Source organism: Papaver somniferum, chromosome 3, assembly GCF_003573695.1.
Source record: "Papaver somniferum cultivar HN1 chromosome 3, ASM357369v1, whole genome shotgun sequence".
Lineage (NCBI taxonomy): Eukaryota > Viridiplantae > Streptophyta > Magnoliopsida > Ranunculales > Papaveraceae > Papaver > Papaver somniferum.
This window is the reverse complement of record NC_039360.1, coordinates 82,231,282-82,242,914: the sequence shown is the minus strand read 5'-3', so window position 1 is coordinate 82,242,914 and position 11,633 is coordinate 82,231,282. Positions and strand designations below refer to the sequence as shown.

The 11,633-nt window shown below is 36.2% G+C and overlaps 1 protein-coding gene across 1 annotated transcript; it reads right to left on the bottom strand.

The window, feature by feature from the left end:
* Nucleotides 1–357: 357 nt before the first annotated feature.
* On the bottom strand, nucleotides 358–7,807 carry LOC113356660 (casein kinase II subunit alpha-like). Its single transcript, XM_026599863.1, has 10 exons — nucleotides 7,381–7,807; nucleotides 7,162–7,291; nucleotides 5,943–6,137; nucleotides 5,648–5,805; nucleotides 5,148–5,238; nucleotides 4,682–4,747; nucleotides 1,403–1,485; nucleotides 1,256–1,319; nucleotides 1,101–1,169; nucleotides 358–695 (listed from the first exon to the last, which is right to left on the bottom strand). The coding sequence occupies exons 1-10, from the start codon at nucleotides 7,731–7,733 to the stop codon at nucleotides 639–641; spliced, it is 1,266 nt and encodes a 421-aa protein (XP_026455648.1). The 5' UTR covers nucleotides 7,734–7,807; the 3' UTR covers nucleotides 358–638.
* Between the last annotated feature and the right edge of the window lie 3,826 nt (nucleotides 7,808–11,633).

The following is an 11,633-nucleotide window of genomic DNA, read 5'->3' as shown; positions in this document are numbered from 1 at the left end:
ATAAGCTATGAAGATTCTATTTTCTTGGGAAATTTTTTTGGGTGTTCAATTCAGGCACAGAAGATGTAATGCGATTGCTGATATACTGGCACGCAAAAGAGGAATACACAAACAACAATGGATAATCATGAGGAATCCACAAACAACAATGGATAATCATGCCGGGTTACATCACATCTGCACTAAATTTAGACTGTCAACTTTCTGTTCAATCTGTTTTTCAAATTTCTGCTGCTGGAGTTAACATGTTGGTAGATACCAATATCAACCAGTATCTCATATCACTGTAATGAGATAAGAGTAACCAACACTTTGGACATTCCTTTGTTCCCGTAATTTGCTTTTAATCTAATTAACTTGAAAGAAAAAAAATGACGCTTTGCATCAAATACCTTTACAAACTCCCTGGTGTATACAGTTTTGAAACTAACTCGGCCTAAAAATGAATATTTATGGAACCCAACTATCAAACAGTGTAATTGATGGTTTTATGAGATCAGAAAGAAGGAACGAGAAACGACAAAATTTTTTTTATAAAAACACACATTTAACAGATTCTTGCTCGAAAAAGAGAACCCAACAGTTAAATAGGAATACCAACAAAGAATTAGATAAGCATGGTGTGGAAAGTGAAGCTATTACGAAGACGTTCTACTGCCTCCGGAACTTCTCACGGTATGGAAATAAGGATGGGCCTGCATGTAAAACAATCATCAACAGTATGGTACACAATCTGAAAATTGAATAATTATTGAATTGTCTAACAACTCTTCAACCTACATGGCTGCTATATTTTCAATGTGTTAAGAAAAAACTACAGCACCTAATCCTGAACTAGTGGCTGGAAGAGGCGTCCTAATTTAGGTTTAGTTCACTTGTCAAGTTACCGGAAACCTGATCTTACAAGATAAGTCAGGTTGCGGGTCAGGGCTCAGGTCCAGTTAGTCACTTGAAATGGAACTGTAATGGACACCAAATCGGCTCCAGTTATGTTTGTTACCGGGGAACCATAGACCCCACTAGTCGACTAATCACTAATGCATCAGCGAGGTCCATATACATGCTTTCAAGGATTAAAGAACCATACTGAGTGAAATTACCATTGCTTCTTTAGCGGTGGGTCTTTCCTGGTGATCGTAACGCAGCAACTTGTCCAGAAAATCTATAGCCTGCAAAAGAAATGTAAAAAGTAGGCAGATTTAGTAAAGGAAACCAAGTAGTTCTCGAGCTAGTACTTATATGGTAAAGACACTACCTCTGGAACTGCTAAATGCTGGTTATCAGCATTCACAAACTTCGTCCACGGCTTCCTACTATGCCTGCAAAAAGAGAGGATCTTCTAACAAATATTCCTTAGACATGCTATTACATAAAATGCAGAGAAAATAAGTTAATTAGCAACCTCCCAACCATAGCTTCCAGGTGTGGGTCCAACTGCAGGCGGTATTTGTTTAGATATGCATTTAAGTCATCTGTACCAAGCACCTGAGGGAACAGAACATATGAGCTCCGTGAGTAGATTTTTTAGATATATATATGAACACAACATGCAGTTAAGCCATTGTAAATGTACCGATCGGTGCACGCCACTTTCTTTAATTAGAGGTTAAATCCCTGGATGAGGCTTTACCCACTAGTTTAACGTAACTGATGTTTGTCCAAGTTTTGACAATTTATATAAGAGGATAATCTCTAAGGTTCCAAACTTCATCTGGAAGCCTATGCAAGCCTACAGCTTAACCAACAGTTAACTGAAGAGTCGTTCCACATGTTTTTGCAAGAGCGAGCCAATTTTCTTCTTCTTAGCTACAGTAATTTTGTAATGTTAGTCTAATCAGAGATATTTTTAAAATGAAGTGTCCAGTCTAAATTTCAGTAATTTATATAGTGTCTTGTCTCTGCCTTGAGTTGTTCTATGTGGTTAGGTGATATATATTGGGATATCCTTCTCAAAAGCAAAATGCAGAAGCTTCCTAGAATACCTACTATAAACACAGAATGTGGATGAGACAGATTACAGTATATCAGCTGATTATTCTATAAAATGCGCAGCATACCTCAATTTAAGACGAAATTTCTGGGCACCTAGCGACTAAGCATTACCCAGAAGCTGATTAAGCAAAAAATGTGTAGGCTCTTCCTGGGGCCTAGTCCAGAACTTATTTTTTGGAAGTTAACAAGTAAAGGCTAGCCTGAACAACTAAATACATACATGATACCCCCCCCCCCCCCCCCCCCCAGTCCTTTAGGCACTAGTTCGATTTGGCCGCCTAGCGACCACCTAATGACAAACTACACAGCAACCTATAACATACTCCTGCCAGCCGATTTAAGGACAAGTTGTTCTGCATCAACTAACAGCAACATTTCAGCCAATCTCAAAACAAATTACATATAAGTTTCCTACACCTTTCTTGTTATGTGATGTCTTTTATGCATGATTGATACATATATAAGATAGAATGGTTTTAAGATAAGAATGGGGTGGAGGATAAGTCTAAGCTAGAATGATTTTGAGAGGAAAAATCTGAGAAAAGAATAGAGAAAACTTAGGGAAGCTCGGTGAAAGTAAAGTTTCTCACAGTAAAATATCTTCATTCTTAATAATAAGATATATTTATATGGACAGCTGGTTGGTAACCCTTTCTTAGTCAAATTTTCCTACTTCAAAAATTAAAATAATGAGTAAAATAATATATTATATACTGCATCATTTTACGAGTGTCCGTGTCCATACGTACGAACACAGCCCAAAAAAAAATGTTGCCGTGTCGTTGTAACACAGACTAGAACCCATATTTCAAAGTTCTACTTGAATTTATACTAGTTTCCTAACAGTTCTACTTTTGACTTCCCCAGTCATTCACAAAGGGTGGGGAACTACCTAAGAATATCTAAGAGAGTTGGCTAACATAGGGATATGCGCATATCACTGAAGATACGTTGTGAATTGCTCGAAGACCATGACCAACAGATTCATTGGTTTTCGAGAGGATAATTTTGTTACCGAAGTTGTATACTTAAAAGCACTTCAGAACACTAAAGTATTTCGTGCACGTATATATATATATATGCAACAAAGCTTAAGCACATCAGGTTTCTATAGATTGGGATTCTCCACCAATCTGTGATATTTATCAAGGTCACAAATTTAATTTCATGTCCACAGTTGGAGAAGATGCATATTATACTACATTTATTGCTGACATATTGAACACCAATTTTCATACAGATTACTTCGGTCTAGGTAACTACGATTGAGATCTGCTCACACAGATAATCTCAACCATAGTTACTTAGAACTAAGTAATCTGTGTGAAGATACCAACTGCCTGAATACCTGTGTTACAACGACATGGCAAAAAAAAACAAAAAAAATAAGCCGTGTCAGTATGGACACGGACATGCGTGTCAATACGGACAGACACTGCTGTGTTACCAAAAAAGGAAATATAATGTTCCCTCCATTTCAAAAAGATAGGCTTGTTCCATGAGTAGTTAGTACATGAAACAAGCCTATCTTTTTGAAATGGAGGGAGTATATTATTTTGCTCATTATTCTTATCATGTAAGTAGGAAAGTTTGACTAAGAAAGGGTTAACAACCAGCTACCCATATACATATTTTATTATTAGGAAAGAAGATATTTTATAAAGTACCAGAAACTTAACTTTCACTGATCTATCCTAAATTTTCTCTATTCTTTTCTCAGACTTTTCCTCTCAAAATCATTCTATCTCAGACTTATTTTCCACACCATTCTTATTTCAAAAAGAAGCTATGAGTAGGAAAAGAAAGCTACAGAAGATACAGTTCTAGTTCGAGAGCACCAACTGAACAAGAATTAGCAAATTCTATCTTTAATGTACCTAGTTACACTCTACCACTATGTGGTGATTCAGTGGACAGTTGAGCTACAGGCCTACAACTATAGCTACATCTCTATGAGACCAAGCAGATAATTGGACAGTTCCATCAATGTAATGCCTTTTTGTACTAATCATACATATATATATATATATGTATTTTGCTAAGTTTGCTATCTTATATATGTATCAATCATGCATATACACGTATGTATTTTGTTAAGTTTACTATCTTGTATGCAATATATCTAAGTTAAACTACTTATCATTATTGTGCTTACTGTGTCTTCCATAGATAAGATATTCAAGTTGGCGTGTCATAGTAGCGTACCGGACACAAGACACCTACACCTAATAACAAACCCAACCATCACTATACAACTGCCTAAATACTACCATTGTAAAGCCCATGGATCCTTCTACTCTCCTTGAGAAGTAACTTACAAAGAAAGGATTGACCAGGACTTGTACGCTTCAAAAATCCAAAGATACCAAGTGATGTGCGGCAATTCCTCAGTTTTATATGTTGGGGATAATTCTAAGAAAATTTAAGTGCAAGTATTTGCATACAAACAATTCACAACGAAAGCCAAACCCATGGAAGAACTAAAAAGTAATTCTTGCCTCTCACTAGTTCCCAGATGTAGAGAAGTACCCAAACCTCGGGGGCTTGAGTTGACAAGTATTTAAGAATGTACATATTTGATGTATAAGCAACCAAACTACATATGCAGCAAAAGATCTAACCTATGCATGAAATCAAAAAAGAAAAAGGTACTTTGAATATAATGTAAGCTTCTGAAGTTACCACATACCTTGGCAATCTTGACAAGTTGGTCATAATTATCATGCCCATAGAAAAATGGCTCCTTACGAAATATCTGCACAGAACAGTAGCCAATTTATTGAGTAATAATAAAATGTGGATTCACATAACTTAACACCGAATCGAATGATGTACCCCTTCCCTCACCAGCTAATGTCTACTTGTCTATGGGTGCAAAATTGAAATAAGTTGAATACTGCTAATATGTGCGCCTTTGCCAAAAGATCTTAACATTTTACATTCAAATATATATTAAAGAAAAAAACTCCATTCTGGGGTTGTAAACAGAATAAACTCCATTCTGGGGTGGTAAACAATTGTTGATAGTAGACCAGCAGGTTCTAGGATCTGGGTCTAGGAACTCCTTGAAATGAAACATAAGAGGAACGAGGTTGATATTTAATACTGTACCACAGTATGTGTACTGACGTCAACAATAAATTAGGAGTACTCACCATCCCAGCAAACATACAACCAAGGCTCCACAAGTCTAAAGAGTAATCATAATCTTGCAAATCCACAAGAAGTTCTGGGCCTTTAAAGTATCTGTCAAAAGAGCGTAAGTCAGAGAAACAAATCACTGCAAACAGCAGCATGCCAAGATGCCAAGATGCCAACAATTGTCTCAAATGAGATGATTATTGTTATGATTGCAGAAAATTAGATAAGATTCAGTAACAATGCCACAATATAATCATGCAGAAATCTCTATAGTCCACCAAAAGACCGAGGTGACACGCAACCATAAGTATAGGTCATGTGTATATATGCTTCTCAGAGGGAGAAAATTTGACATGGTCAAAGAAATCTCTATAAATCCACCAGAAGACCGAGGTGACACGCTACCATAAGAGTAGGTCATGTGTATATATGCTTCTTAGAGGGAGAAAATTTGACAAGTCAAAGAAAGAATAGTGAACAGTTTGTAAAGACCAAATGCAGAAATCAAGCATACCTAGAAGCAACACGAACGTTATATTCTTTTCCTGGATGGTAGAACTCCGCGAGACCCCAGTCTATAAGTCGAAGCTTTCGCTGCTCATGGTCAATCATCACATTGTGAGGCTTCACATCTCGGTGCATTATACCTTGTGAGTGACAAAATTCTAATGCCTACATACAATATGAGGGCCAAGATAAGCAAATGTTTTTTGTTCGAGCTTTTGCTAGAGAAATTTAAGAAGCTTCCTGCTACTTGAAAGTGAAAGCTTAAATAGTACAAAAAGAACATCAAGATTTCAAAAACTTGCCTTCAACAATTCATGAATATAATATCTGGTATCAAAGTCCGTCAATTTTGGATAAAGAACTTTGAAATCAGTGTTATTCACATATTCGAACACAAGACTAGGAGTCTTCGACTGCTGATCTCTAACGATATCTAGCAACTTCACAATGTTTGGTCCACCACAAAGGTTTTGGAGTATTTTTATCTCCCTCTTTATCTGCATGTCCATAAAATAAAAAGGAAGTTCAAGCAAAGCATTATTAAAAGATGAAAAATGACACATATAATCATAACATAAGTGCTAATAACGCAAATTGGTTATACGGTGTGTAAAATAATAGATAAAATCAAATATACTCAGTAGTAATATAAAATAGAAGCAGCAATAACAAGAATTTCCTAGAAACACCTACATGACTAAGAAGGGACTCTGACTTATCCAACGGGTGTTTTGGATGAAAAAGGTTGTCTTATGCTACCCAATTTAAGCATCTAAATTGCTTTGAAAATAGGTGTAGCTAAACATCTGCATAATAAAGTATGACAATTATGTGTGTTTACCATAAGATTAAGGCTAACAACTCTCTGTCCAGCCATCCAACCCACTAGATGGTGCGCATATGCCTAATGCCGCGGGTAACACCTAGTTGTCATGTACCATGTGTAACCACCTCAAATTTCTGTAGCTGCTCTGTACAAACCAACAAAATCTTCCTTGGGCAGCTGTATAATTCTTCACTACGTGAACTATTACTAGTGGAACCAGTTGAGATCTATTTATCTAACACAGCAGTTTGATATTCAAAAGAAAGACTACATCTTTGACGTACAAATACCACATTGCTTGATCACTAAAAGCTGCATAGCATATAGTAAGACTTTTCGATGAAAATTCATATAAAACTATACTGCATTGCAAACATAGCGGATGACATCTTTCGAGCAAGCTAATATAGGTGCCTTTTAATTCCAATTCAGGACATAATATGCATGTTTCGCACATATCTGCAGGCTATTTATACACCCATTCCAAACATACACTTTCTTGATTATGTTCTGTTCTTTCCTAATGGGTACACTACTACTAAGCACAAGTTTACTAATAATCCAATTCCATGTGAAGTTTAACAGGATTCAAAAGATCAAAAATTAAGCTCATGATTGCAATGATTTTATGTATAATAACTAATAACCTCAGACATCCAGGAAAAAAGCATAAATTTTTATAAGAAAATATTCACCTTCTTCTTCTTAACGGGCTTAAGAATCTTAATAATGCAACGCTCATTGTCTGTAGAATGTACACCTTCAAAAACCTCACTATATTTCCCCCTCCCTACCTTCCTAACAACCTCATAATCATCTTGTTCTCTGAAAATAAAATAACAACAGTATCAAAAACTATACATAAGAATCCATAAAACAAAAAGGAGATTTTTAATTGGATTAGTTAAAATTACCCCCATTGAACAGTAAGAGATTCATAATCCCAGTAATCTTTAGGACGAATGACATTCACATCAGCATGAACCCTAGCCTTGGATGCAGCTCCAGGAGCTCTAGTGGCTTTACCAATTCGCTGAGCCAGATTTTCTTGTGGTGACGAAGGGTGGCGAAGATTCGCTTCCTTTTGCGGGCCTGTATGATTGAGTGGCACACCACAAAAAATCCTTCGAAACCCTAAGGACGGTAATTCTTTTGATCTTGTTTTTACGATAGATATGAGATTGGGGTGGAGTAGATGATTAGAAGAACCACAAAGAAATGCTAGTTGCTGGTGAGAGATGAAGAATTGAAATGGCCTAACGGCCATGAAACAAAAGGAAGAGTCGAAGAAAAGGAAGAAGAAAAAAGAGAATTTGTTCTTTCCATTTCTTTTTATTTTGCTTTCTGAGAAAAAAAAAAGAAGATTGCTGTACGCCCTAGGAGGACGGCTGATATTTAGATTTCAATCGGATCCTCGAGATGTGTCGGACGTCGGAGAGTCGACGATACTTACCTCACGCATATGGCCAATACAGTACCCGTTTCTATTACAAAACTGGGTCCCGAAACCATCCATGCTAATTTTAGTGAGGTGAGACCCATCCAATTGGAGACGGCGATTTCTTGGGCCTATTCTTGTGCACTAAAAATCTGATTTGGCATACCAGGTAGCATGGTAAAATAGCGGTGCTATTATGGTAAATTTGTTAACGGTCGAGTTATTTTGCGACCGCTATTGTGAATAAAGCTAGCGATATTAATATCATCGTTGGCGATATTCATAATAACGCTCGCCCATTACTCTACTGTTAACCGTCATTTTTGTAACGGTTATTTCACCCCTGCTGCACTTCTATATATACGCCATTTTACTTCATCGAATGACTTGCACTTACTTCTACACATATTTACCAATTTTTTTATCTGTATTTTCGAATTTAAATTTTATAATCATCAATGGCAAGTTCTGATGAAGAGAGGGATATTCATATCAATAGGTTTAAAGCTCGGTAACAAATGCATCAATGGAGTTTGCGACAACTTGAGGATGAGGAAGAATAAAATAAAGAACTAATGGAAACACGGATGCCCTTACATTCGGGCCAAATACCTAGAGTTCTAGAGCCTCAAGGAGATATACATATCGAGAGAGGGAATTTTACCACCAGAAGCTAATGCACGATTACTTTCTTCTCAATTGTGTGTACTCTGAACAAGATTTTCAACATCGATTCAGCATGCCTCGGCATCTGGTGATAAAGATTATGTTTGAGCTTTGTCGAGTAGAACCTAAATTTGATTATCAGTTTGATGCACTAAAAATGTTGGGTAGTCTTGATTGTATGCATTGGGTATGGCAGGGATGCCCTAATTATTGGGCGGGTCAATATAAGGGTCACTACCCAAAACCAACACTTATTCTTGAAGCTGCTGCTTCTTATGATTGTTGGATATGGCATGCTTTTTTTGTCTTCGGGGTTCACAGAATGATATTAATGTGTTGCACAAGTTGTCACTGCTTGAAGATCTTAAGTATAAAATTTGTCCCCAAATCTGCTTCTTAGTCAACGACAACCAATACGCTCATGGTTATTATCTTGCGGATGGGATTTATCCAAAATGGTTAACATTGTTTCAATGTTACCGTCATCCCTTGTCGGCGAATTGGATCTTTCATACCGGAATTTTAACAATCGCCAAATGGCGTGCAGGAAGGATATCGAACGGGCTTTTGGAATTTTGAAGAGGAAGTTCGCTATCATTGTGGGCCATACCGTGGTTTAAGTCCTCGTGAGATGCACAAAGACGAAGCTCACTTGCATAATTCTACACAACATGGTTATTAAGGAAACCTATCGTGATAAGGAGTGGACTAACTATGAAGATGAAGATTTGAGATCCAAGATTCAACCATCAAGAGGCTTGCCTGTAAGAAACTATGAGAAAATGACTAATTACATTCAGAACCCGAATCTGTATCAAAGGTTAAGACAAGATATGAGAGTGGATTTTTGGGCATAGTATGGAAGAGTCGGTGGGCGTAAATGTAAGTTTATTTTATGTTTAGTTTAAATCTTCTTTTTTTTAAAAAAGAAAGAAGTGGTGTATGTATATGGGACAGGTCTGACCCTTAAAAATAGGTCGTGGACGGACGGGGTGGACCTATCCGTGAGTTTGTATTTGGGACAGATCCGGGCGTTTATTATTTCTCTCAAGATAGATGGACGCCAGAGATTATGCTCTGGACCGACCTATATTATAAGGCTCACCTTAAGTTTCGCTCAATGCTCATCATTATGCCTCCTTGGCTTCCTAACCCTAACTTAGACTCGCCAAACCGAGAAAAAAAAGAAAAGTATAAGATGAAAATATATCTCAAAGAACAAGTAAAGAAGAAGAATAAGTGTAGAAAAGGAAAAAGAGAAAAAGAAAAATCTCGATGAGAGCCATTGAAATAAGTGAATCAATGAATTCAAGTTCAGTTTCATGAGATATAATGTGTTGTGTTTAAGCCGATTTCGCGTCGCTATGGTCATGGATCTTAGATAACAGAAAATATGGTGTGCCTAAAGATGCAACAATTGTTGAAAAACATCAACAACAAGCGGATGATTGTTATCATAGGTCTGATACGAGACTTGGAGACGGGGTCGTAGAATTAAACATAAACAACAAGCGGCTAATCTTTACCATAGATTTGATACGAGAATTGGTCTGGCAAAAAAATATATTTTTACTTGGTGGAATACGAGGATAAGAGGTGGAGGTGGATATGGGGTCGTGGAATTAAACCAGAAGGATAGGTTTTGCCGCTATTCAAATTAATATTTTCTATGAATTCACCATTGTTTTATTATATAAGTATACATTTGGTTCATGGAATTACTTGGTGGAATATAACGCAATAAAAGTCACAAGTGGAGGTGGATCTGATCCTTTATAGATCTTTTATTTAAGGACAGCTAGAAGGCATAACTGAACAAAACTGACACATTTTTAGAGGGAATTTCATTATATTAAGTGCTTAGTTGTAGAAAGTTGTGAAGATTGGTGAAACGTATCATGCTGTAACGCAAGTGCGTACGTTACAATTATACTTTACTAAATTCCGAGCAGATTCCTCTTCGTATAAGTAGATTATGCTACAACCTTAATAATTCAATTAAGAAAACATAAACAATAAATAAAACTAAACCACCCCTTCACGATTGTAGAGTGTAGACATCCCTAAATCCACCTCGGATTTTGGAAGCCAAATCACGGACAACAATACTTTCCTAAATTTATTGATTTTATAAAACTTAGATTAATTAACAGACTCAAAATCACGTCCAGCATCCAGACTAAAATCACAAAATTTCACTTTGCATTAGGAAACCTAGATGCCCCATCTTCGGTTTGTAGCAGAGAAAAACTCTAAGTTAATAACGCAATTTATATAAACTTATGATTACGTTACTAGACTTGGTATAAAAGTAGGGAATTTCCGGAAGTCCAAGACGTGTATAAGTTACTTGATGGATATCGCACATTTAACTTCTATGATACTGATGATCATAATCGCCCAATAAAATCACGGCATAACAAAAGTTCTTCCTTAACCTTATAAAAGTAGGGAATTTCCGGAAGTCCAAGACGTGTATAAGTTACTTGATGGATATCGCACATTTAACTTCTATGATACTGATGATCATAGTCGCCCAATAAAATCACCGGCATAACAAAATTTTTCCTTAACCTAACTTTACGGTAACCACGCTAGACGCTTATGTCCTAGCTAATCTAAAAGTGGGAAAAGTTAACATTCTAAACTTAAAATCAATTCCTAATTCATGTTTCCTATTTTGTAAACGTATTTCTTTATTCAATCACCGATTTCAAAATCTAACTATATTTTCTAACCATAACAACTCAATAACACTAAATCTATTGAACACATCAGGGCCCTGACTCATCTTATAAGCGTAAGAAACTAAACTTTTTATCTATCCTAAAAGCCGAGGTCGGGGTGATATCTAGTATTTATTAGTTAGTTTATTTGTTATATTAATTAAGTTAACTTATTACGTACAATGTTATAACATTTCATATTAAACAACTTTTCATTTCAAATTAAAAATAAGAATCCAACAAAATTTCAAAGTAAAATTCAACATTTCAAATTAAAAATAAAAATAATACATCAATTATCTAGAGGTATTACTACATCGAACTTATCATCCTTGTC

Bases quoted from the DNA above. Each gene is read 5' to 3' on its own strand.
- LOC113356660 (XM_026599863.1), bottom strand. From the start codon at position 7,733: ATGGCCGTTAGGCCATTTCAATTCTTCATCTCTCACCAGCAACTAGCA. The intron at 5,806-5,942 runs GCAAGTTTTTGA...TATTGTATGTAG, and splicing joins ATATTCATGAATTGTTGAAG to GCATTAGAATTTTGTCACTC. The intron at 1,486-4,681 runs GTATGTGGTAAC...CTGTTCCCTCAG, and splicing joins AACTTGTCAAGATTGCCAAG to GTGCTTGGTACAGATGACTT.